Source organism: Onychostruthus taczanowskii, unplaced genomic scaffold, assembly GCF_017590055.1.
Source record: "Onychostruthus taczanowskii isolate IOZ18803 unplaced genomic scaffold, ASM1759005v1 scaffold4, whole genome shotgun sequence".
NCBI classification, from domain to species: Eukaryota; Metazoa; Chordata; class Aves; order Passeriformes; family Passeridae; genus Onychostruthus; species Onychostruthus taczanowskii.
Genome location: NW_024501459.1, coordinates 9,584,557 through 9,612,280, shown reverse-complemented (window position 1 = coordinate 9,612,280; position 27,724 = coordinate 9,584,557). Strand labels below are relative to the sequence as shown.

The window sequence follows — 27,724 nt, the reverse complement described above, 5'->3', positions numbered from 1 at the left end:
TTTTTTCACTGTTGTTTTATTAGAGCCTGGTTTTGCTATTCCTGGGCATATTAGAGGTGCTGACGTAGCCTAATCCATAAGCAGCTGAGTGAGTGGCTCTGTTAAGAGCCTTAGCCTATGGGAATACAGAAGGTAGGAGCCAGCCTATAGAGCTGGGGTCAGTCTGGAGGGGTTTTGGCAAAGTATCAAGCAGAACTGGGGGTTTCTTAAACCTGTGGGTTTGAGTAGCTGAGAAAAAAGCTCTTTCTCCATCAAGATGTAGGTGGATTTTACAGAAAGTCGTATTAAATCCCAGTCTGTAACACTGAACATTAATGTTAGCCATTTGTTTGATTGTTACAGCATGTGTTAAAGAGCTGCTGCCACCCATTTGCAGCCTAATGTGTTTATTAGACGATCTTCCCAGTGGCATCTTGAAGTGTCTGTCAGGTAAAAAATTCATGAGCATTATTGGCTTTCAGGCTGCAAATGGAATGTGTCGTCTTCTTGCTGTCTAATACACCACTCTAAAGCCATTACACAGGAGTGAGGGAAAAGATTGAGGAAGGAGCCTTCAGCTTAAAAATGTGAGTAGTAGGTGTTGGAGCCAGTTTTCAGTTTTTATACATGGACTCACTGGCATTTCCAAGTAAATTATGTTTCTTTTCTTAGTTCTAGTTTGCAGAGTTGAAGAATAGTGTTTGCTAAATACTGCCATAAATCTTGTTTTAATGTTGCCTGTAATAGACTTTCTTTAAAATAGAAAGAATAGAAAAGATAGAAGAGGCTACAGGTGCATGTCAGATTTTAGTACAAATCCTTTAAAGGTGACTAGAGTCTTTCAGCTTGCTGCTATCACCTTCCTTGTAGAAACTCTGTTTTCCCTTTTAGCTTTATACTGTGTGACTGTTGTAAGGTGATAAAGGTTTTAGACAGTTTCACCTATAGTAAACGTGGTAGTGCTGTTTTGAGAAAGAAGCATACCTTTAAATAAATTAGTTTGTGTTTTTAATCTGAAGTTACCATCACCAACCAACGTATTGGACATCTTGTTTATTTTGGCAGATTGGCATTGTTTTGTTTGGGGTTCCAGGTGTTTAGTGGTGAAGGACAGGAGTACATAAGTTGGTTGTAGAGCATGTGGCTTACTTATACCAGGGATTCAGGAGTATGGTTTAATATATTTTTTATATTTCTTAACTTTCTTTTCTGTCACACTTCTTATTAGTGGATCTCTGGCTTAAATCTTATTTTACCAGACAGTGCAGTCTTTTTTCCCTTGTTCCTTGTAGTTCCCTTGATTTTCACCTCTTACCTTTTTTTATTAATTTTCAAACCCTTATTCACGTCCGTGTGGTTTTGTGGGAACACCTGTGCCGAGCGAGTTTGCGTGCGAAGAGGCCGAGCTCCTCGAGTGCGGTGCGGCACGTGGGGCGGGCAGGCTGCGCTCGCTGCCTCCGCTCTGACAGGTGGAACGTGCTGGGAGTGAAAAGTTCCTCCTGGGCTGCTGTGGCTGACCCAGGAAAGGTTGGCTTTAGGCTCCAGTGGCCCCCCCTCTCTGATCTAGTATCTTATCCTGCCTCTGACAGCAGTTTCCTTTGGAGGCCTGGGAAAGTGGCTAGCAGGGTTTGCCTTCGCTGAAAGGGTTGCAGATTGCAGTATGTATCAATATTAAATGTTTTCCAGTTCTGAAATGAAGCCAGTGAAAAAAGAGTTCATAAGCAGGAAAAAATGTGAAGAATCAGAATTTGCATGTGACTTCCAACTTTCCTCTGGCTTCTACCAGAATTTATGTTACACAGAGTACATTTCTAATTTTGAAACTGAGATAGAAAGCTTTCTAGCCATGGCAACTTCACAGGAAAAAAGGATGAACTTTAATGGCTGTATGGTTGAGTAAACAACCACAGAATTATAAGCTGCTTTTTCAAATTAGCTGTTAGAGAAAATTTTTTGCCAAACTTTTTAGTGTCTTGTAGTATAGTTTTGGTCACTAAACAGTATTTTTCTGTTTGTTACTCGATAAAACACTGGCTTTAGTAAATCTCTTCGATATGTATCAGTTGTATGTTCACTTCTTTCATGTGTTGGTGAGCTGGAGCAGTGGTAGTACAGCACTGCTACCTGATTGTCCACTATATGGTGGACATATATGGTGGACTATATTGTCCACTACCTTTTGTCTGCTACTTTTCACGTTGAAATAGCAGCTTTGAAGGTGTAATCCTCACTTATTCTTTAACTGCATTTGTTAGGCTTATAATAAATCTGACAGTTTAACAGGCCTTGTTTGGAAGATGGCCTGCTCTGATAAGAGATAAAATGCACATTATCTTCTTCTGCATTGACTCTGGGTGATTAACTGAATGCAGTGGTGCTGAGAATCAGTGTTGGAAGGCTTGCTCTGCATGCCATCTTCCTTCGTGACATTTGAGGAGTTGAGGAGATGTAAGAATTCACACAAGTGATTTGTGCTAGATATTTTCCTGTCTCCCACTTCACGGTGCCTCTGCTTTTCTTTCCCATTTGAAAGATGGATGTTTACTATTGCTTTATAATTAGGTTAAGCCTCTCTGTGTACTCCAACTTTAGCAGTTGCTGGTGGAGGATGTAAAGGAGGATGTGCCGTCACGACAAGAGCAGAGACTATTGTTTCATTACTGATAACAACAAAACCAAAACAAAACAAACAAACAAAAGAAAAAAGACAAGAAAAAAGAAATTAAGCATATTTCAGGCTCTGTTGTTTCAGTCTCCCACATCTAGTAGAAACTGGTTAGGTGTCAATGAATGTAGTTACTAACATGTACTCTCCTAAAGTTTTTAAATTTAATTTTTCAATATTTGTGATTTACATTTAACAATTGGAATAATTAGCCAGTGGGGGTTTTTTTCCAAGTATTTGGCATGCTTTGACCTCTGGTAATGAAATGGAAAGAGAGGGAAAATGCACTTCTGGTCTTAAATATAAATAGGAAAAAAGTATTAAGTTACCTGATATGTCCTGTTGGTACGGGTCATCAGTAGGAGAGTAAAATTAGTTCTTTGGATATTTTTAATAATAATATTCTGATTCTCTAATTATCTCCTTCCTTGTAGGAAAATGTGAGTGTATTTATATTTCCATGGCTCTATTGCTCATTTATGCCCAGTGGAATTAAAGCTTGAGTAGCATCTTAGTCAGCATTAGAAGTTCAGCTCTTATTGTTCTGGTTTTGGTGTTTTGTTGGTGTAGGACACATGGAAAAAAACATAATGTGAAGTATAAGAATCTGGTACCACCACTGAAGGCAAAATACCAATTCCACAGTGGGATATTATGTTTGTATTTTGGAGTGCAATACAGCTCCCAAACAACTTACACAATGAAAAAGGGAGTGCCCGGTCTTGCATGACAATTCATTCTGCAAGACATGCATTCAAATTTAACTTTGAAAGACAATTTCTTTTGAAATAAAACTTACTTAGTTCAGTATCTGACATATCATGATGCTATCTTTTTCATTATCAAGCATGTCTTTATCTCTCTCTCCTCAAAGCAGTGAATACTGCTGGTTTTGTTTTTACTCATTCCTAATTTGGTTAATAATTTTTCTATACCTTGCTAAATAACCCTTACCAACATTTTCTTGATTTTTGTATTTTTATATGATAGAGCTGATACTACATTTCCGCTACTTCTAAAGCATTGAATTGATTGAATGGTTTAATTTCTTTATCTTTCTTCTTTCTGAAAATTCCTGTAGAGATGTATAAAAAGATCAGTGGAGCAGGATAAATGCTGCTTTCTAATCTAATGTAGTTCCCTTAAGGGGAAGTTTACTGGAGTAAAACTTTGAGTCTCTGACTTGTCATTCTAGTCATAGTGTCTTTAGTTTTGAATTATCTTGTTTCCTGGAAAAATTTAGACTTCAAATGTGGAACTTCGGTTTTCTCAGCTGAGAAGTTCTATGAGTAGTTCAGGAACCGAGGAATATCTAAAAGCGCATTAAAAATTCTTAAGTTTTCCTGTTAAAATATTGAATGATATAATGTTATGAATGTTTGTGTAGTATAAAACTGTTGGTAATAATTAATAACCAAGACATTTTGATACCGATAAACTAATATGTATTGAGGAAGTTAAGGCAGAAACCAAAAAAGTATAATATGCAATTCAGCTGCTTCAACCCACAAATGTTTATTTCTGTGTCTAAAATTGATCTATCAATTCAATAAAAAATTATGACATTTTCTGCTTCTTGCCTGGAAATTTCCCAGGACCCTGCTTCTTGGTGCTGTATGTGCCCAGAAGGACTTTCTTCAGAAAAAAATGTGGTTTTAGTCTTTTGCTTGTGCCACATTAAGTTTGTCGAGGTACGCAAACTTTTCAAGTTCTTCATCTAGTCGTATGCGTTGGTCATGATTTTGAATTAGCTCATGGAAAAATCTGTGAAACAGCTGCTTTCTCTTCAAAAGACATGAGGAAACTGAAAGAGTGCTTGCCTCTTTGACTCGTTAGAGTCATTGCTGAGAAATGGGAGATGGAGCTTTGCTACCCTCCTCAGCCTGAGGGAGTTAAATAAACCTCAATCCCTGCGTCTCCGGACTGTGCTTGAACTACTTACTACCGAGTTTAGTGGTACACACCACACCCCTAGAGACTGTGCGCTGCAAGAGTTAATCAGCCTTGCCCTCTTCACTTCATAAACACCCAGCTTTGGCAGGCAGGTGGCCTGGCACCCAGGAGGCTGCCCTGCATGCTGGGAAATACAGGCATGGGAGCTCTTCCTGAAAAGGAAACTCTATCTCCATCGCCCAGGTTCTGGCTGTCTTAGTTGGTAAGATAATGTTACAGAAGAGTCTATCCACACCTTCTAAAAGTTGATTCTCCCTCATTTCTGCAAAATAGGGAATAGATTTTAGTTTCTGAATTCCAGAAGAATCCCTGACCTCTTAGCTATCCCAGTCGCACCCTAAATACATAGGGAGACAAGGGTTTGGGGCATATCCTTTCGATTTTAGTACTGGGTGCTAGATATGGATGATTGACTTTCATTTTAGCCTTTGAGATTTGTTGGATTGCTTCAGTATCATCTGTGTAGGCTCTCCACTTTCCAGGACACCTATCTCTGGATTTTAAATTCTGCTCTGGAGCACAGTCACCTACAAGACAAGAAAATGGCCTATAAAAATCTTTGAGGTATAGGACAGGATTTTTAATTAAGACATAAAGGAGAACAGAAAGCAAACATGGTAGTAGGTGGTAGATTTCCAGAAATAAATTATGATGAGTGAGAAAGACATGGGTAATTCATTCTAAGAATAAACTGATAATGCTGCTGAGAAAAAAGATGTAATAGCCTGTAAGTGCAAACAAAATAAAGACATACATTATTTGTTTAGTACTATTTGCTTTGTTTAAAAAGGAGAGAAGAAGGTGCTAGTTTTGTAATTGTGATACCGCTTTTGTTCCCCTTAATACTGAAGAATAAAGTTTAAAGTCTGTGGTGGGAGAGGAGTTTTAATATGTCCTCCAAAGGCTGATAGTGGACCTAGTGGGATTCCTCAGAATAGCATTAGTGTGATTGCAACAAGAATTAATTTATTCATTGGTGGAGCTACTGGTGAAACTTCGGTTCCCACAAAAATAAAACTTCCCTTTGAAGTAGGTCTGACAGAGTAGGTAGGAAAGATGTCAGTAACAGTTTCTGTATGTTTTCTTGAGGAGGAGGGCGTTTTGGAGGATGGTGTCCACCATAAATGCTTACCTTCTTACTGCTTAGGAGGGAAGGGGAGTGAGAAGATGACAGTTGAGGGTTTGAGAGTATTCATGAATTGTTATGTTTGCTTTTCTCAAGAAAAATAGCTGATTTACATTTCTCGGGTATTATTTGGGAAGCATAAGAAATGAAGGGATTCCCCAGCCTAACTGTTCTTCTGAACTTTAGAAGAACAACTCACCATCTGAGTCTGGATCAGAGATGAGATCTTGGGAATGTACAGCTTTCATCATGCTGATGATTTTTTCTCACCTTGGTCAGTGAAAAATTTAGTCATAGAAACAGAGCTGCAAGGACAGTTCCAGCTCTTCACTGACAAAGCTTCTGTTTAAATATTGTCAGCTTCCTTAATAGTACCTTGCTCCTTCCGTGGAGCTCTTATTTGTGATACTTGTGAAATTGCAGAGTTTCAAGGAAGTGCTTAGCTCCTCATCTATGAATGTATATCCTACTCCAGTGCTTGGATAAATTCAGACGTGGGGCTAGAAGTCAGTGAGGACAGACAGCTGTAGGAGAACAGCTGGTGTCAAGGTCAGGGTGTCAGCAGCAGTGTGTCAGACCCCGCTGGAGACTGCAGTCAATGTCTCGTGCTCCGCAGGGCAGCTGGCATTGGTGTGGCTCTGCCGGTGCCCTGGTGAGGCCACTGGGGCTTCTGCAGCCAGGACAGAATGGTGGAGCTTGTGATGGTGCAGCTTCCCTTGGAGAGCTGTGTCTGCTCTGCCACGGAACCTTCTTGCTCTGCTTACAGTGGGATCTTCTCAAAATAATAGGAGCGTGTATGTAGATATGCATGTGCATGTATAGACTCAGTGGAGAAAAAGATAATCCAGGTATCTTTCAAATGCAGTCTGGTACCATTCATGTCAAAGACCAGATGGAAGCTGTATTTTATAGGCATGACACAGTCTTTCTCATGAACAGTATCTAGAAGAAGGGAGATGCTCCACTCCATGCTCAAACTGGTTAAAAAAATACTGAGATCAGCTCAGTTGGTCAGAGCATGGAGTCTGTAACAGCAAGGTTGTGGGTTTGGTCCCAGTTTGGGCCATTCACTTAAGAGTTGGACTCAGTGATCCTTGTGGGTCCCTTCCAACTCAGAATATTCTGTGAAAAAAATACTTTTCGTAAAAAGAATGTTTTTTTTTTTAACTTTCTATTTAGGGAAATGTTAGGTGGTGGTGGTCAGTTCTGAATCTGAGATGGCTCCAACTCATTGTTTGCTTGCTCAGGTTTCAGTGATTAGCCTTTCTCAGCATCAGCTGCTCAGACCTTAGTCTTTGGGCTGTTTCTGCTGATACCTGCAATATCTTCACTCGGCTCATTGGGAAAACCAGGATTTCTAATATGGCCATATGATTACCAGCACATAGGCTGGCAGCTAGATTTTAGAAAATGTCAGAAAGAAAAAGGGAAGGGGACTGTGTCTTTAATCCCCAGCTTATTAGGGGGTTATTCCCTTATTAATGCTGACCACGCCAGCAGAGGGAAAGGAACTGGTGGGACAGAAATGAAGGGCTTGAAGGAGATGGTAAACTCCCTTGTTTTGATACCTGATTTCCACTTCATGCCAAAATGAAGTGGTCATACAATTACAGGCTCCAGCTCTTATTTTAGTATGGTATGAATCACCTCTTGGATACACTCACCTCCTTCAAGCACCTCATGCTTATTTTTCTGCTAATCCCAAACACTGCAGGAGCTCTCTGAAATGTCTAGCAACACCTCTCTGCCATCATCCTCACAAAACTGGCAGCAACTGGGCAGATGCTGAGCTGGGACTGCCTCATCTGCCTTGAATTTTTGATCATTTGCATCATCTCCCTATGTCCTTTGGTGGCTTCTGCTTCCAGAATATTGGTACTTGTTGAGAACTATGTAATCTGAGGCAGGCAAATTTCATGTGCTTCTACAGGGCCTAGGGAAACCAACAGTTGGGAGCAGGGCAGGATTTCCACAGGCTGTTTATTGCACAAATTGTAAGCTTTTGTTATTTTTCTACATTAGCTTGACCAGTTATTCTCCTTATGAGGTAGATTATATGTACAAAATATTTATCAGTTCCTCTGCAATTTCTAGTGCTGACAGATGTTCTGTTTCTACAGTTCTGTACGTGTACCTTTGCAGGCATTATCTTTTCATTTTAACTAAAGCTGCGTGTACTACCTTTTCACGTAGCTGGGACACATGTTTTATTTCATGTATTTCAGTTCTGTTGTGTTTTTCTTGTTGTATGGCACTATGGCTTTTCCTTTGTCTTTCACCATTCAACCTTGCAAATTTACCACGAAAATTCAGCAGCTCAGGCACAAAATATACTTATCAGTTCTTACGTAACTGGTAACAATCAGAGACGATAATGCTTTACTTGCCTACCACAAATTTTCTTCTCAAGGAGTTTTTGTAGCATTTTGTTGGGTCCTAAACACAGTGCTTTTATTAGTGCGGTTCAAACAAGCTCTATTTCAAATCATAGATTTGCCAAATAAAATCTTAGTTGAGCATGGAATGAGAAACTTGTAAATATGAACTCAGAACTCAAGACTTTTCCACCATAACCCTTTCTTGCACTTTCTTCCTTTTAGTTGCTGATATGTGTTCAAGATGAGTGGGATGGGAGAAAATACCTCTGACCCATCCAGAGCAGAGTCAAGAAAGCGCAAGGATCCCGATCAGGTTGGACCCAGGTTAGTTCATTTACTTCTGGAAATATTAAGAGAATGAGTTAAAAAAATGTTACATGTGCTTCTGTTTTTCAGTTAAAAGATGACAAACAACATTCTTGCAAAGAGAAGTCAGTGCCAAACTACTTTATTGCAGTAATTCTGTGTTGTTGAGGGTTTGGGGTGGGGATGAGAACTATTCTCTTTTATTGTTGTTTGTTTGTTTATTTTTGAATCCAGCTTTGTGCCAAAATGCAGAATTTTGGTGACACTTCAGGAGAAATGTAAAAATGGTTTTTGGCATTCACTGCAAGAAGTCTTCAGTCACTCATTTTGTCAGTCTGAGATTTTTTTACCACCTCTGTTGTACGTTATAATCTAGGTCTTGAAAAATATTTTCCAGCTTTACAGCTAGCAACACAAATGCATTTTAAAGTATAACCACTCATTCATCTTTTCTTAAGACTGCCATAAATTCACAAGGAGGCAGGGAGTATGGATTGCTCAGTGTAACTATGTAAGCTGTATTATTTTCTCATACAGAATCACTATATAATAGTCTTTGGATTCTCAGTGCTGTGTGGGAGGGATACTTGTAAATATTCAAATCCTGACCCCCCCTCTCCTCCCCCCCAAATAATCTTGTGTTTTCAATTTCTAATCCCAATCCTCTTTTGAAACAAAAACATGACTGCTGGAAAAAAATAAGTAACATCTTTTCTAATGCTCCTTTCCTTGGTCCAGAGGAAACCTTTCTGTGCAAGAAACTTGTAAGTTATATTTTGGTAGTGAGAAAAAGGTGTTTTTGTTAAACTACTGTCAAGCCTTTTAAAATGATCTCTGAGCTGGCTAGAAGGCAAGTAAACTGACATTAAAGACAGAATTTTTATAAACTCCTCTTTCAGCCCTAAAAGAAGCACTGAGAAACGCAATCGTGAGCAAGAGAATAAATACATTGAAGAACTTGCAGAGCTGATTTTTGCAAATTTTAATGATATTGACAACTTTAACTTTAAACCTGACAAATGTGCAATCTTGAAAGAAACTGTGAAGCAAATTCGTCAGATAAAAGAACAAGGTAAGAAGACTAATTAATTGACTTCAGAATATTTTGTCTTGATTGTTATTTTATTTATGGCTAACCCGATAGTCTCTTCAGCTTTTGTTTAGCAAGTTCCCATGTTTTTCATTAATCAGTACTGAAAAATGCTGTTAAGTCATGGGAATAGAGTGTGTTAAGTATCATATTCAGTATTTTTAAAATAAGCTTCACTGAAAATTGTTTAGAGAGAGAAAAAATCGATCAGTCTGATGTGTGTATCTAATGGAATTGAAACCACTGGTGCTTTCACAAAAGTTAAGCTAGCAGATGGCTTTGGGAAAAAAACCACATACTCTTACATGGATGAGTAAGAACCCATGCAAAAGAGAAATGTCCAGGAGGGTAGGGTATGCAAGTGTTCTGCATATTCGTTTTGCTTTCTTTTGTTGGTATGAATAGATATTGTGGACTAAATTATCTGCGTCCTTTAAATGATGACATCATATCCTCAACTACAATAGATTTGAAACTATTCTAATCTCTAGATAGGGTCCTGTTATAAATGTAAACCACAGAACGTGACAGTTTTCTTCCTGTTCTTTGTCTAGAAGATTAGTTTTGTATTTCTTTTCTTTTGATATATTTCCTATTCAAAGAGAAAACCCAAATCTTTTAGAAACTTTAAATTTTTTGGAAGTGGGTTTTGTGCACGGGTCTGTCTAGGCAGGCACACTGCAGGTGTTTGGGGCATGTTCAGATTCTTACAGTGGGTGCCTATAATTTTTCTTTTGATGTAGAAGATTTATATCTCTTTGTAAACTGTGTTTAGAGTAATTCCTTTGATTTTCAAACAATTTAAACATCTTAGACTTTTTCACTTTTCTGTGGGAAAATAATTTTTCCTTTTCCATACTGTGTGTGTAAAATTATAAAAAGTGGAGACTGCATGTTTCATAATTTAGATACGTATTTATCTAAATATATAAGTAGATCTACAGTTATATGTACTTAGTTTTGGACATCAGTCTATTCAGAGCTGAATGGAAAGTGGAAAGATTCAGATTGTGTCAGTTGCCTCCAAAGTTCTAACTGATTAATCTTAAGGAGTGTTCTATTTCTCAGCTTTTTATCCTCTTTTTGCTGTTAGGTTGCTATGATTTTTTAAGTGGCTATTCTAGTGATGCTGCCATGCCCCATATTTGAAGTATACTTATTAACCTGACACAGTGTCCATCATTGTTTTGCACCTTGCTGACTTCTGAGATCTTCTTTTTGCCTTATTTTCTTCATCCTTTTCTTTTCTCAGATTGATTTTTAAGTTTGGGTTTGTTTGGTTTTTTGGGTGGTTTTTTTTTTTGTTTTTTTTGGGGTTTTTTGGGTTTTTTTTGGTTTTTTGCTGTCGCCAAGCAACACATACTCCTTATCTTTACCTGAGAAAAAGTAAAGGACAAAAAAAATTGTGTTTTCCTGGGAAGTGGGTACACAAAGGAAAATCTGCTAGTCCACTTTGGTAATTCAGTCAGCAGTTCTAGAAAATCTAGTCTGAAAATCTGGCTCTAACTCATGGTCACTTTGTCAAATCCAGGGTTTTGTTGTTTAGGACCAAAAATCACGACAGTAGTTTTCATGTTGTTGTGAAACATTCACACTCACCAGACCAGGTTAGATGTAAACTGTTGAAGTCATCAAGGGCCAGAATTGTGCCAAAGCTGAACGTGCAGTTAGTTTTTTACGGTCATAAAATCTTACTGCAAAAACAACTGAATATACAGTCCTAAAGACAGACTAAACTGCTGGGAGCACTGTTTATTTCAACAAGCAGAAGTAGTTTGCAACCCTTGAGCAATAAAGACACTAAATTGCTCTTTTTGATGTTGATTTGTTACACAAGGTTCTTCAGCTGAGGACAATTAGATGTTCTGGTAACTGGGTATCCACATAAAACTCACAGCTGGTACAGCCTGACTTTAAGTCTCTAAGGGGCACTGCAAAACACTGAGAACTTCAAGGTGGTCGTTAGTAGCATCTCAGAAGATCAGAATATTTGAAATTATTCCTTTGAGCTGATAAGGGTTTGATGCCTATTCCTACATAGAAGCTACTTCTGTTCATTGTAATAGCAAATTTAAAAGGCTTTTCCTTTTAAGAAGAATTCAAATGACAGCATACTCTGAAATGCAAAATTATTTTGGAACAGGCACTTCACTAACAAAAATGTCTCACATATATTAAGTGTCCAAATTGCACAAACAGTACACTCTACCTGTACTTCTATAGAGTGCCACAAAAAACCTGACATAAACAATGCAAACAGGTTGAAGACCTAGTGAGGCTGTTACTGTTGTTGTCTCATGTTTTATAGGTAGTTTATCACCTCACATTGGGAATCCTGCACTTAGATATGCTCATCATTTAAATGTGGTAACTTTTAGGTTGTTCCAAATCTTTCTGATTGGTCTTCCACTGTAAAGACCTGTTAGAACACCTTGACAACAGTCAAAAACTTGCATTATCTATTTCTAAAACAAAAGTAATTAAAATAATGCTGCACTTGCATAAAGTGCCACGAAATTCAGGTTAAAAATAATATTTCATTACAGTTATTTTGTTGGTTTTTAATGTTATGCAGAATACTTGTAGGATAAAACTAAATGAAAGTCCTGAAACTCTTCAGTGATTCTATACTGACAAATGGACAAATTAAGATGGCTTATTGGTCATACAGTGGGTCTGCTCTGCATTTCTTCCAAAGCAGATTAGATTAAATTAGTTGTATTTTTTGGAAGTTTTAGTGAAGAAGTTGTTTCTTTGAAATAAATACTAAAAATTCTAATTGCACATGAAGATCTAATTACTTACAAAAGTACAGGTCAGTTATAAATACCTTGAAAAGCCACTGAAAGCAACAAGTTTTATAGCTTCTACTGAGCTTTGTCAAGGAAACTGTATTCTAGGTTCTAGGAATAAGAACAAGGAAGGATGAAATGCAGATTGATATTTGTTTCCCATGTCAAGCTAGCTGGGCTGGTAGCTGAAAAAAGTAATAGATCTTTTGCTTTAATAATACTATATAATTTAGTATAATGTTATCCTGATCTATTTTATATGCAAATATATACTTAGAATACTTTATCTGTTATCTTTATATCATTTCTCACAGTGTATACTTCAAAGATTGCTAAGTTGTGGTATGTTAGAGATTCTGTTTATTGCAATTTGAAGGCAAGTTATAAATGCATTTGTAAAGCTAAATTAATTTTAAAAATTCAAGATATTTGGAAGATGTAACCATTGCATGAAGTTTTAATCTGGGTTTTGAAATGGTTTTAGTGCTTGGGAAAGTGATGACAAGTTATTTTACAAAAGCTTAAATTTCTACCGAGGATTTTTATCATATTATCTTAAAATGATTGGATGGAGATTTTGTCAATGTCCAGAGGAGGTGAAAAATTGTGATTATAGCATGAAGATGAAACAGAAGTTGTAGTCATGTAAATCTTAAGTGGATATCTCTGTTGGGGATTTGAGACTCGTGTTTCAAACACTTTGGAAAACACTCATTCAGTTTTTTATTTATAACATAAAAGTAATTTGGAACAGTTGTGTTACATGGTCGCTGAAGTGTAAGCTCCCCTGTTGTTTGCAGTCCATGTTAAGTTTCTTGTACAGGGTAATGGTCATGTATGTTACAGATGTGTTCATAATGTGTACAGGCAAGTAAGTCCTGATTTGCACACGCTTAAATTTAAAAACCTTGTGTTAGACAAGTGTAAAGACCATTGGGAATAAACATTCCTTTATATGCCAGATGTCCAAGGAATTATAGAGCCATTTGATGGTACTTAAGAAATATGCTTAGTAAAATAGTATCTGATTGATTTTAAGATCATATCTTATTTTAAGAAGCAACTTCAGCACTTAAGATACTAATTTCTGTCATATAAGTACTGTTTAAAATGTTTTCTCATATCTGAAGACAACAGAATTCTGATAGTAAATAAAAGTAATCTGAATTTTCTTCTTCCGTAGTTGACAATCAGTTGAACTGTTTCACATGAATTTAATTTGATTTTATTCCAACAGTAGTCCTTTTCCTTCACTCTTGTCACCAGCCTGACGCCCCTCATTATGGTAGTGGGGCTTTTGTCATCATTTTTTTGATTGCTTTGTCTCTGTTTTGCTGGGTTTTATTTCAGGGTTTTGTGGGGGGTTTTTTTTGTTTTGTTTTGGGGGGTTTTTTTTGTTTGTTTGCTTTCTTCTTCTTTTGGGTATAAAGCAAGTTATAAAAATTGAACCCTTGCCCTTAGTTTGCAGCTCCTTTTATCTGTCATGCTGGCCCCAGTCTCAGCAGGTAAATTACTCATGTTTTAAAGCAGACACTCTGTCAAATTCCACTGTTTGAACAACTCCTGCTTCAGACTTTTTAACTTCCTTTTCTTCATTATCTAGTTGTGCTTTTTTCTTCACTATATAGTTGTGCTCCTGTCTGAATATCAGCAATGCGGTAGATACAGAGGATACTGAAGATCACCTTAAGCTTCTTCAGCAGTTTCTCCAGTAAATCTCCTCTGACCTCTTTGGTTGGAGTGCTGAGGAATGTGTCCTGACAAAAGTGCAAGACATGGGATTGTTGGTTTTTTTTCCAAGTCCTCTGAGTTCCTTTTATTTTATAAACTCCAGGTCTCTATCTCTTATTTCTTCCCTTCTATTCTCCAAGCCTTTCTGTCTTCTGTAGCAGTTTTTTAAGATGGCATCCACCTGTCTATTTAGATTCATATACAGTGGGATATAGTCTACTGTGGTAAAGTATCCTCAAATGTAATTTTATGCCACTTCCATTTTCCTGCAGACTCCAGTTTTCATGTGTCACTAGTTTCTGAAGAGGTTTTATGTTCTGTAGATCAGCTTTTCAGTGGTTCAGGGAAGGGATATTGGGTGGCAATTACCAGTCTAGCTGTTAATGTACACTCCTGAGATGTGAAACAGACCTTGTTTTCAGAATAGCCTTAAAAGACAGACCTTGGACAGAATGATTCACCACACGAGAGCAAAATAGTGTTGGGAGAGGAAGAAGTGCTTGATGAAGAGAGACATGCATGGAAACCTGTATGAACTTTAAAAGAAGGCTTGTTAATCATACTTACCTTCTTTTTCTGGTTTCACATTTGATAGCAAAACCAGTTTTTGCTTCCCTGTAGCAGTACTATGCAATCACAGGGGCACTCCAGCAGATAGTATATTGTTGCCTCCAGCACCAGTATGCAAGTAAAATCTCTTGCTAAAAGAAAGCAGCGTGGTCTTAATGCTGTAATGAGGTGTTGCTTTGGCTGCTGCTACTTTGAATTTATCAGATCTGAATTTAGATTCATATTTCACAAGGTATTTAAGTAACTCCCTAACTTTAAGCAGATGAGTAATCCCTGTTAAGTCAGTGGAACTACTTAAAGGTTCAAAGGTATGTGCATAAATATCCTGTAAAATGAGGATATTAAGGCAAAAGAGCATATGCAGACTTGTGTTTTGTTTGTTGGGTTTTGTTTTGCAATTTTACTAGGTCAATTTTACTGTAATTATATTTTTATATTAATCGTATTTGAGATGAATTATTCAAATGTTATGGCAATTTTTGAATCATCTTCTTTTTGAAGGAATTCTACATGGCTGTCACTGTGTGTATATACTGTATTTTCAGTCTTACAGGATTTTAAGACTGAATTAAGAGACACAGTAATTTGTGCTTGAAGTCAAAGAATTTATGCAGAGCATTTACAAAAAAATTCCAAAAACAAAAACAACAACTATTACTGAATTTGCTTTGTTGACTCCCCTGCCTAGAGCTGAGAGTGATGCATTGAAAGTGTCTTTGATCTTCCTGTGTACATTGTAAGGCTTTCTGGCTAAATATGCAGTTTATGTTGACTTTACTGCTTTGCATGACTCCAGAGAACTACTGATTCACCAAAGAATTTAAAGTGGTTTTAGGTAATGCAGACCATCAGTTTCTTTTCTGCATCTGGTGAAAAGTGGTCATTGGCCAGCAGACCCATCAAGTGGGAAGCTTCCTGGTGTTTGCTGATTTTACTGGAGTTGTGTATCATGCAGAACACTTAGCTTAGACTTATCCACACATACGTTAAGGTATTTTAATAATATTAATCTTCTCCAGTGGAGGCAGTGTTATAATGTAATTAGGATTACTTACTGAATAAGTAGCTGAAGACACTTTATGGCATATAACTGTGTCCACACTGGGATCAAACAATTAAGAGAGGAGGGGGATTGTTCAGCATGGAGTGGAGAAGGCTCTGGGGAGGCCTTACTGCAGCCTCTCAATATATAAGAAAGAAAACTTACAAGAAAGACAGAGAGAGACTTCTTAATGAGAGCTGTAGTGCCAGAGCAAGAGGCAGTGGTTTTGAGTGGTTTGAAAGAGGACAGAATTTGATTGCCTTCCTCCTGATCATGAATTTCCGTTTCCTCCCTCACAGTGACAGTAGCATTTCTGCAGTTGTGTGGTGAGCCTGAGCAGTGTTTTTGAGGTGGCCTGTTGTAGAGGTTCTGTCTCACCCTGGGTCCTTGGTGGGGTCCCACTCCCACACAGGTCCCAGCATACCAGCCATGACTGAGCTAAGGGCCAGTGCCCACAGTTGTCCTGGTGTTGTTGGGCGCTGCTGGGTGTCACGTGCTGGCTGTCACCTAACAAGACATTCCTCTTGACCATGGGCTTCAGCTCAGTCAGTGATGGATGACTTCCATGCCAGAGATAATTTGCTTGAAGTTTTACATTGAAAATCTAAGCTTTGACTTCAAGTTATGGGTAAAAGTTAAAGAGAAACTGCATGTTACTCTTAGCTGTTGGGGTGCTGGGCTTTTCAGGTAGCAATAGTTGTTACTGACGAATGCTACAGGAAAACTGTCTTATTTGTTTTGCTTCCTACTTATATTTGCTTTTCTTTTGTCTTTGTTTTCTTTCATCAATTCTAAATGTCCAGGAGGAAAAAAATAGTTCAAACGAGCAAAGTGTGGCTGTTCACTTTGTATTATATAGCTGCAAAGATGATTGCAGTGTAAGAGGTTGTGATCTATACCACCAATGCTGATGGGTGCTATAAAGGACTGCGCTCCTTCTCCTATATTTAACCTTCTTTGGGGGATATTGTCAAGTGTTCCCTCTTTGTTCTTTACAGGAGTATCTTCATTTAAGTTTTGGTTTAGTTCCTTTAATATGCAATTATCTTATTATAGTCTATGTACTATTGGGATTGTAGTAAAAATGTCTTGCTTAAGAGAGATGGAGACATCTCTTCTTGAAATTTTGGGTTTTGGAGGCTGCCTCCTTGGTAAGTGTATTGTTCTCAGACTGCATTTAAATTGTCACTGAGCACTTTAAACTTCAGAACTTCACAGGTTTGTTCAGGGGGTTTTTTTGCACTTTAACATGTAATCTGTTGTGAACTGTAAATACCATAAATTCATTCAGCATTTTTATTTGAGGGGAAAATAAAATGCAGAAATATAGAGTGACATCTATCCCTGCACAATATGGACTAAGCTTTTGAGTCTAGTGTTTCTTACCAGCTGTTCTGTCTTTAGTGGTCAGAAACAAAGGCTGAGTTTAGGTGCTAAAAAATAAATGCTGAGTTTAAGTTTTAAAGAACGGTTGTAGCCTTCTGATTTGAGTCCTAATGATAGTCCCTGGATGGTTTGTATTATAAAAGGTGCTGACTGTAGAACACCAAATCTTGCTGTGCGCTTTAGATTATGAGTCCAGTGTCTTAATCTCAGCAGCACATAAAGCAAGTAAATGAAGGAGACTTCATGTTACCTTGGCTCTCTGTCTGCAGCTTAATTTATGGAACAGCAGATTAATTCACTATGAATAGTGATGATACTTCAGTTAAAAAAAAATCATCTATTTTAAGGAATCTAGCTTTTGTTACAAAGCTTTTATCTTTTCTTTTTAAAGACTGCAGCTTGAAAAGCAATAATATAATATTTACTCACAATAGGGTGCAATGCCTTTCATACCATGTTTGATTCCTGAAAACCTGTGGATTCATAGCACATTGAAGAAGCATTGATCAAAGGCTTCTCTGTGATCAAACTAGAACCAAGATAATTGCGTCTTGTTCTAAGTCATGCATTTTGTTATTGCTGCAAAACATTCTGTGTATGGACAGTTAGTTGGAAATAGGGGATCTTGAATGTGAAATCACCAAAGATATGAAAAGCAATGTCAGCTATTACTACTTCAGCTTTCAGTTTCTTTTATGAAGACCCTCAGTGGGACAACTGGGGGAAAATCACAGACTGAAGATTGAAGGGTGACATGGCAAGTGATCAGTTGCTTGCTCTGTCACGAACACTGTTGAGCTCATAGTGAATGCCCTCAGACAAAGGACTGGAGAGTCAATACATACATAATTTGTGTTTCCTTTCATTATTATGGGGTGTTGGCACATCTCTATGTATGTTACAAGAGAAAGGGTACTCTTAATGTATTCCCTGCACACTTAAACACACACATACTCTCCTTCCCTTCTTTAATTTGCACAAGATCAGAGGAGGGAGGGAAAAGGGAAGACAGAAAAGTACATAAATCTAAGTTCTGCTAAAGTTTGTAACTCCATAAACCATAAATCCATTAAGTAGATACTCCATAGCTGGAGGTGCTTCAGATACACCCGTGTTATCTGAATAAGTATCCACATGCTTCTGTGGGCGAAGCAGCCGTGTCGTGCATCCCTTCACTGAGGCCCAGGTCGTCTCAGAGCAGAAATGCATGTCCCTGCACCTTGGTTTGTTCACTGGCATGAACCAGAATGGAGCTCCACAGTGTGCCTGCCTCAGAGCACCCCCAGCACACAAAGGCAGGATACAGCCTAACAGCTGGAATTTGTGACTGACTCATACAGAAGGGACAGATTGTTAATGGGAAGTTAACTGAAATCGGGAGCAACTTAATGGAGGAATTGGTGGGTTCTGTCAGCCTTCCCAAAGAAGTCTTCAAAACATTCCCAAAGAATGTTCTTCAGAATATTCTGTGAAGTTCTTGTCATGATCCAGGAGCTGGTGAAATATTTTGGGATGTGTTATGGAGAGCTGGCTAGGCAGTTAGAATGGTCTCTTGTCATCTGAAGACATGTGATCCTGAAGAGCACTAGCCTTATACTAGTACTTTTTCTCCTGAGGCACAGTTTCCTAGAAAGACTTGGAACAACCTGCAATTCCCATGATTCTTCTGAGGGAGATGTCTTCCAGAAACAAATTAGGTGTGGGCCTATATTCAGCACTGAAGAGGAAGTGTGTTTAAATATAGCATTTAATCTACTTGGAAATTTAAAAAAAAAAAAAAAAAAAAAAAAAAAAAAAAAAAAAAGAGGAAAAGATATCAAGGTTGTAATTTCTAAATATAGATTGGAAAACTCAGAAGGCCCTTCATTTAGATTTTTCTTGGTTTATTTTGATGTTTGGTGGAAAAAATATCAAGGTATTTTGTGCCAATAACATAAAATTCTTCCTGTCTTGGTTCCTTTGTATAAAACCTTTCACTGCCTTGGGTTGAAGGAAAGATATCAATGTTTGAGGGGTTTTTTTCTCTCTTTAGTTTTTTCTTCATATCACCATTGACTCCTCTGAATGCAATGCTCCCTGTCCCTGACTGATTGTTAAAAATGGAGTTTTGTATTGACTGGATTTTCTTTGTATTTTCAAATTTCCCCCCATTTTTGGAAGGGTTTTATTTATAAGCCTGCACTGTTTTCTCTTCTTTTCAGTAATTGTCTTATGGGGTTTTTTTTTCCCACACCTTCCCCAGTCCTGCTATCTCTTGCCTTTGGTGTGGCTTTAGCCATAATTTTACGACCAGCAGCACCACACCTGTGACAGTTTTATTCCATTCACTGTCATCCCTCTAATAATGTTTTCACTCTTAGTTGCTGCTGTAAGAAATCATCAGATAGTTTAGGGAATGTGACAAAAGTTACTAATGAATCACTGACTGTTACACTGATGAAAATCAAGGATTATTGTGATTACTGTTGAGTTTCAAAGTTGAGCCACCATCTGTCTATCTGCAAGAGGTGCTGATTTTAAGTGAACATTGTAGTACAGATTGTCAGGCCATTGTAGTTAATGTTCAAAATATAATTATGTGTTTGCAGTTGGCAATCTGAAATGTAAATGTGCCCAGTAAGCTTTTTTTCCCATTACTTTTTTATATTACTTTTTATAACAGGCAGAGAAGCCAGTCTGTAAAACCTTTATTAAATATAACTGAGGGAGGATATTGGCTTTCTCAGGGTCATTGTGAATTATGGTGCAAGAACACTCTTCCTTTCCCTCAGCTATGTGATGGTCATGGACACTGCCACTTGTTCTTTCTTTGAAGCTCAGACAAGGAGCATATTATCCTTTATCCTTTATCTCAACAGCTTAAATGCTTTCCAGAGGAAGGGGTATGGTTTCTTCTACTGTTTTTTGTGGGGATTTTTGTTGGGTTAGTTGGTTGGTTTATGTAATAAGGACTTTGGCCCCAGTATTCTTAAGTGTTTAGGCTGAGGTGAACACATAATACTGTGGAAATAACAGCTGTTACATAAAATGTCTCACCTGTTGGTGTTCTGAGGAGTAAAATGTACAATGAGGAGCAGGCACCCACATTTCTTTTTGCAGGCAAATAAGTAAATTGGAGACTGGAGGAAAATGTTCTGGATTATCACTTCTGATGTAATGCTCAGGCTTGGCTGCAGATCTGCATTACCGGCCTTCGCGCCAGGGACGGACACGGCTGGAGGCAGACCATAATCTTCAGCAGTTCCTGGTTAAAGCTGCATGTGTTCAGCATTTTCAGGGTGATGACTGCCCAGCAAGGGCCCCTCACTCGCAGCCTGTGCCATGTCGGGAGTTTGGGGCTGGGAAGAGCAGCAAGACTACAGAGCTGGCTGGGCAGCACCTGCCGGCACAACATGGAGCATCCTCCACTGAGCTCCTAGTTGCCCATGGGGAGTTGTGGGGGAACTGCTAAAACACCTCCAGGTTTCTTCTTAGAAGAGAACTGATACAGCTCACTCAGAAAAGACAGAAAACAATACCATTAGTGTTTAATAATTTTCCTGTTTATGGATTATACGGACATATTTCATACTGGATGCTGATCTCTGCTTCATGAATCTGAGTTAGAGAAACAGAGATGGGAGTGCCTAATTAATTAAGTTTTAAGAATGGTTCAGTCTATTGAAGGGAGTCCATTTGTACCTATCAGTGCTATTAGCAGACATTTTAAAATGTCTGCTAATTAATATGTGACAGAATAAATTAATCCAATTGAGGTTAAAAGTGACTTTGTCTGGATGTAAATCATAGCAACAAGATAAGCCAAGATTTTCTAGGGTAATGAAAAAAGATCTCTTCATTTTAGAGACTATTTTAAGCAATGCAGGTTAATAATCTTACCTTTCTTCCCACAGCCACGCTGTATTCATAATGTGCCTGAAGTAATGTAGCCACTGTTGAAATATACGAAATGTATCTTAAAAAGCAGTTTTGTGAAGGGCTTCAATTTAAAAATCCCTTTAAATAACTAACATGTAGAAATAAACAGTTTCTTCTAAGAAGGTTTTGGTTTTCCATCTGCTTTCCTTGCAGTAATAGGAAAGTTTCTGTTTCTAAATTGCTTTGAAATTTTGGCTGAGGCCTGTGATGGTGGGTTAGACAAGTAAGGAGAGGGGCCCAAGCTTCTATTTCTGAACACTGGGCTGTTATAGAAGAAAACTTTACTTGTCCTTAATGATTTAGAGCTTTTTTGCAAAAGATTTATCTACCATAATCTGGACTATTAGAAACAGTAGGAGCCCTGTAATCCATGTTAGCATGGACACATTAAATTAAAGCTGTTTCTGTTCTTCCTTAGCTGTCTTCAATTATCTGTGCTCCATTTTGGCCTACGTTTTATTATGGAAACTTCTTTCAAAGGGAGCCCATGATCCATCATATTTCTTTTTTGTGGACCACATTAGGTCTCTTGAAAACTTACGCAGTTGTCAATGGCAATTTATAAAAGCAAAAAGATCTTTGCCTGTTGCTGAGGATGATCTGGTGTGTCACAAAGATTTATTATCAGCATCCTAAAATAAGACAGATATTTTGTAATCATGGCGATGTGGCATTCGAAGAAAGGGAGTCATCTGTTTCCTTTTAACAGCTGGTTGAGTACAGAAGAGTTAGGCTTCAAGAAATAGAGTCTTGCTAGATTAATACTTCTCTCTAGTATGTTATTTTGGCCTAAGTTTTGGAAACCCAGAAGTTTAATTAGCTTGGCAACTGCATCTGCAGATTCTAGTCTAAAGAGTGTTAACCCTTATATCTTTATTTTCAAAATCTGGCCAGTGTTTTAACATGTCAGAGAACCAATTGGAGGGCTGTTAACATTTGTAAAAGCAATATATTCTTTCTGAGACCATGGTGGAGCCCTGTTTTGAAAAAAATTATCAGATTCTGCCATGTTTCTTGTTTTTGAAAACATTAGCTCAGCCAAAATGTTAAAGAACTTTGGACTCCCACCATTTAGACATTCATATTAATACTGTTTTGAGAGATGAATTATCAAAATAAGATGAGGTTACTCATTTGGTAAATATCTAACACAAAATTGCAAATGCCAAGAAATACAGTGAATTTTTCTGTCCTAATTCAGCACATACCAAAGAAAATAATTACTTTGTTAAACGAAGTGATGCCAAATATTTGTATCTAATATTTCGGCGCAGAGGTCAGTTAGCTTGGCTCTTTCTTTTGAAATGCAGCCATATTAGTGTAACAGATTTTAAGTCAGTGCTGATGGCTGTGCAGCATTTGTTATCATGCACAGTTGAGTAGTTTACGTGAATGTTTTGAAATCATGTAAATAGCAACAGATGCAAAACCGTTTCCTGGATGTGTTTGTGTATACAGCTACAGATACATATATTTGAATCTGCTTATCTGATTCTAGCACAGAATAATAAGTAACTGATTAAATTGAGGGTATTTTGGGGTAAGGCACTGACAGCCAATGTGCTTAATCTAACACGTGTACTCCTTTATTGTTTGAGTACTGTATTTTAGGCATTTAATAAATACCGTAGATTACACTGTAATCAATCAAATATTTGTGATTATACTGGTTACTACACATTCTTAGGCAATGTAAATGCAAAAACAGAACTCCAAATTACTGTACTTAAAAATGCATTTTAAAACCAATGAAAATTAGAAATTCTCAGCATCATCCTGGATTTTGGCCTTTTGTTAAGGACATTTCCTGGGCAGGGCACCTTTGATGATTATTTTATTTAGATATTTCCCTAATCAGTCAGTATACACTAGAAAGATAGTGTTGGTGATCTTTTTGGGGAAAAGATAATATCTTTAAAACATGGGAATACATGTACCATTACTTTTTCTGATTGCAAGTTAAGCACAACCTTTCATTTAATATAAAAGCATATGTTGAACATACTCATATATTTTAGTAATAAGACCAGTCTAAAACTTTTGTAAGAGTAAAAACTATACCCAGTTGTATTCCTTTCCACCTTTTTGAAAACTTTGTGGAAAAATGTTAATGTTGCAGCATGTCCAGGGATTCAATAGGTGATAGTCATGATGGAAGCTTAATTCCATGTTCTGGAGATGAAAAATAACTTCCCACTCAAAAAGTGGTAGTTTGACACATCACCACAAGTTTAAATGAGCCGTGGGGTGAGAAATAGTTTCTGGATTCAGTGTTCCTTTCAGTCTTAGTTTAGATTTCACTTAAGGGGTAATATAGCAATTGTCCTGTGTTTTTACTAATAAATAAAAACACTAAAAATAATATCACTAAAGAATTTCTTTTAATTGCTGCATTGTTTCATATTTTTGTTGTGTGCTGGGGATGGATCATGCCATTGAGGATTTGGGGTCCCGGATAGGATACTTTAGTCTTCACTTGAGAAGCAGCAGCGAGAGGGTTGTAACTCTGGGTTTACTTCCGTCCCCAGTCCTTAACTTACCAGAGACTAGGGACCTCCTGGGGTAATACCAGGTAAGAATAATCTCTTATCCACTGCATTAAGTAGATAAATCTGTGGATAGTAGATATGAAGTTCCGTAAATAATGCATATTTACATATAAATAATGTGGCACTTTTAGCTGTCACTGTTATATCCAAGAGTTAGCAATCTTCATGTATGTTATTTAAGTGTATTTATGGATGAGATTCTGCCTTGGTGCTCTGAGTGGTGCCATGTGGTAGGAATGCAGCACTGCAATACCCCAACTCATGGGGCTTGGAGACAACTGGATCCTGGAGCCAAGGCAGAAGGAGTGGGTACTTCCACTGCTGCCACTGTCTTCTTCCTCACTTGCAAGAAGTGAACCACTAAGTTTTGTAATAATGAGAAGGAAAAGAGGTTGTAGATGTTGATGAAAGCAAAGACAGCAAAATGAGAGGGAGGAAGAAACCAAGGAGAAGGTAGTAAAATGCTTATTAAAGTATTTAGCAAAAAATACATACAAAGATAATAGACTTCTTTCTGTCCAGCAGTTAAATATTATCCTTGGTAAGTTGAATTTCATTATTTTTGTCTTTGTTCCAGTTTAACTGAGTTGGGGGCAATTATTTCTCAGGCAGTACTTCTTACAAAAGGTGTATTGAGTGACAAAAAATGCTGACTTGTACAAGAAAAGAATGATGGCAAAATATCAAAATTATTAAGAGACAAAACTAGTATTAATTTTAGGTGTTATTACTTCCATTTGTTGCTATTCCTAAATCCATCATGCGTTTTCAGTGCTTGTTTTCTTTTCAGTGTCCATGAAAATTTTATATGCTGGCTACTGTTACTGAATTTTCTAAGAGCAGGACTTCACTCAAAGCTTGTAAAGCTGCACGAATGTTTACCTATATTTGATGGTTTTGTGAGAATATGAAGCTTTCCATAGAGTTAGTGCCTTAGTGATGCTTCTTTACCCTGGGAAGGTGGGGCAGGTATGTGTGGGACAGGAGAGCAGCTGCACCACTTAGAGCAGCTTGCACTGGAAAAAGAAACCGCAGCGTTGTAAGTGCTGCTACTCCTGAGCAAGTAATTTCACTTACAGCTTTCCAAGGGCTTTTAGCTCAAGCCCTAGGGTCATTTACCATTTAAGTGTGCTTCCACCAGCAGTAGTAAATATGAAGCTAAACCATGTGGATGTGATGAGCAGAACAGAACGCGGGCAGATGAGTTGGGCAGGCGAGCATGCGGTGGGAGTGCAGCCCTCTCCAAGCAGAGGGGAGCCGGGCTAACAAGAGGGCTGTGTCAGGGAGGTGGGCAAAGCTGTGCTCACAGTGAATAAACGTGCTGAGAAAAAGTGCAGCTGTGCTTTTTTAATATGCACTGCAGGAGATTTCAGCAGCCTGATGATATATCATGAATTAATGTTGAAAAGATAAACACATTTGGAGAGCACAGGAAGGCCTTGTGTTTTTATGTTAGCAGAATGCTTCCTAATGAATAAGAACGTGCTGCTGGCTTCACAGAGCCATATGGCAGCTTTTCTAATTTTAGTTCGGTGCAGATGCATAATTCTCCCTTGTTTTACCTCCTAAAACCTTCCTGAGATGTTGCATAGTTTTTCCTGTAAGACTTGGTCTATAGTTTCTGGGAGAAAATATGTATTCAAGAGTCTAAGAGCTTTGCTCTGGACAGATGTGTGCTGTGTGATGAAAGAGCAACCTCACTATATAATCACTTCCCTAAAATAGTAGCTAACTTTATTCACAAGGATGGGATAAGCTGGCGTTAAAATTGATTGCTGAAATAGTTGCTGTTTCTTAGGCACTGGTGTTTTGAAAAATTGCTTGCTTTCAGGGAATAAAAACAACTTGTGTTGAGGCAATGGGAACTGGGTAAGGACGTGCATGGGGATATCAAGTTTCAAGTGAGCCATGGATTGTAGTGCTTTGAATTACACAGCTACAAGGCAGGGCTGCTTTCCCTGTGGTTAACCAAGCATCAAAATAACTTGCACGTTCTTCACTGCTTTACTTCATCATGTGTAGTGATCCAAAACTACTCACATTACCAAATACAATTTTTTGGGTTTTTTTCTCTTCTGTGTTTTATTCAAGTTGGTGCATTTGAAGGCACTTTCTGTACAGCCCTATTCATGTTAAAAACCTCTTGTCCATTACCAGAGTCAATACAATTACTTAACAATAGTCATACACAGATGATATTGCATCTAATATTTGAAATGTTATTTAATCTAATACTCAAAACTGTAAGGTCAGCTAAAATATAGCCTGTGCTAAGTATACTTTCTATTATATGTTAGCATTAGTTTTTAGTACTGTATCTACTTATCTTTGGACAGTTAGATACTTCTGCATTTTTTTGATTGTTTGGATGTTATTTTTGCACAGCAATTCAGAAGGATCATGCAGGGCAAACTTAGATATATTAATTAGGCAAGACAAGACTAGTTGGCTAATACGTACCAAAAATGGAGAAGATAAGTTGTTTTCAACATAGTTCCAGTGTAAAATTAAATTGCATGTTTAAACTTCGTATAGCATTTACATTCAAGTGATGTTACTGTTATAAGGATCTTGATTTGTATGTTTTTTTTTGAAGAGTGCAGAGTTGAGCTTTCTAGTGTCACTTTTTACAAATCTCTTTGTTTGTATTTTTTTACCTATTGTACAGAAAAGGTATGTGATTTGAGATAAGTATGGCATTTCAGTAGCAAATCCAGAAAATTAAAAAGAGCAGGAATTACATATAGGGCATCTGGGAAACCTGTTTTAAACAGTATTGGATGATAAACTTGAATTTACCTGTTACAGGGTTTTCTTTTTTTGCTTGACCTTTTTCTTTAGTGGTTTTTAGAGCATGGGTTCTTCTCTGCCCAGCATTTCACCGGGATCTCTTTTTTACTCTTCTTGTTCTGTGAAGAACCTTAAAAGTTGCTCCAGTGAAAAATCAGCTGAATCTGTGTTGATGCAAATTTTCTCTTTCAAATTATGCTTCATCTTTTTGAAATGCTGCAGAAGCTAAGTTTTGTTCTTTTAATTTAAACATGCATCTTGGTTTTGCAGAGAGCACGAAGAAGGAAATATTTCTGTAGCAGGTTTCCTTAAGGAAGTTGGAGCAGGGCTTGAATACAGACAAAGAGAGCTTTTTGAGTGGTTCAGCGGGTCCTGCTGGCCCACCTGTAGGAAAGCAGGATTTGAAACACACCCAAGAGAAGGTGATGCCTGTCAGTAACACTTCAGAGTCTGCTGTCAGAAATGTAGAGAGAACTGACATAGCTTGAGTTGGGAAGATGGAAAACCAAGAGGGCTTGCTAAGTTAAAATGTAGCAGGAGACTTCCAACTATTGCTTTTGGCTTCTATTTCTCCGACTTATGAATTTCTGTTAAACTAATGTGATTTTACAAAGGTTTGCTTTCAGAATCTGGAATGAGCTTTAAATAAATCTTGAGGCTTCCCACTCATAAATTCATCAGAAAATATTTTTGAGGGCTTTTTTTTCCTTCTTTATTCTGTATGTTAAATGTAGAAAAGTAAATACAGTTTATGATCACTAGGAAGATGCCCAATTGAAAATATTAATGTGTATTTTAGTATAATACTGCTTATGCAATTGTAAACATACCCACAGTTTAAAGTCTAAATTACACACATCACTAAAATACTACATAATTGGATGTATATATTCTTTGTAGTATCTCTCTCATGGGTACTTGTATTTTATTTAAATTTTTTTCTCTCTCTAGGCTAAACTCTTAATTGAGCAGAGCTAATAATTATTTCATGTGCGTCAAGTTTATACTACTGTAATTCAGATAAAATGTGCTTGATCCCTTGTAGCTATATTCATAAGGATGGGACCAGTTTCTAATTCAATGCTCCCTCTCCAGTTCAGAATTCCCTGTACGGAGATGAAGGCATGGGAAGTCCCTTTCCATCCTGCTCACATCTTCTGGCTGCAGAAAGCTGTATTTCTCTGTCCACACTCTTCCTCTGCTGTCCTTTGGCCACTGTGCCTGTAGGTACCCGGGAACACCCGGCTGACATTTAACAGGGGCAGCGCTGTTCTAGCAGGAGGCATCGCTGGAAGCTGTGAGGTCAGGGAAGAAGCTCCCACTCTCCATGTGGCTGCAGTGGCAAAATCTAGTGGCTGTGGTTAGTCAGAGGGAAACAGCAACGATTCTCCTGGGACTGGGAGAACAGGGTTCTGGGAGGCTTTGCCTTTGGGCCTTTACAGCTGTTTG

General features: G+C 37.8%; 1 protein-coding gene across 3 annotated transcripts in view; it reads left to right on the top strand.

The window, feature by feature from the left end:
* Positions 1–27,724, top strand: part of NCOA2 (nuclear receptor coactivator 2) — a 185,074-nt gene that overhangs the window by 105,497 nt on the left and 51,853 nt on the right. For all 3 annotated transcript variants that reach the window (XM_041412552.1, XM_041412551.1, XM_041412554.1), the window contains 2 exons: positions 8,324–8,425; positions 9,307–9,479. In XM_041412552.1, the coding sequence (XP_041268486.1) occupies positions 8,343–8,425; positions 9,307–9,479 (256 nt within the window). In that variant the 5' untranslated portion in view covers positions 8,324–8,342. The remainder of the gene's footprint in view (positions 1–8,323; positions 8,426–9,306; positions 9,480–27,724) is intronic.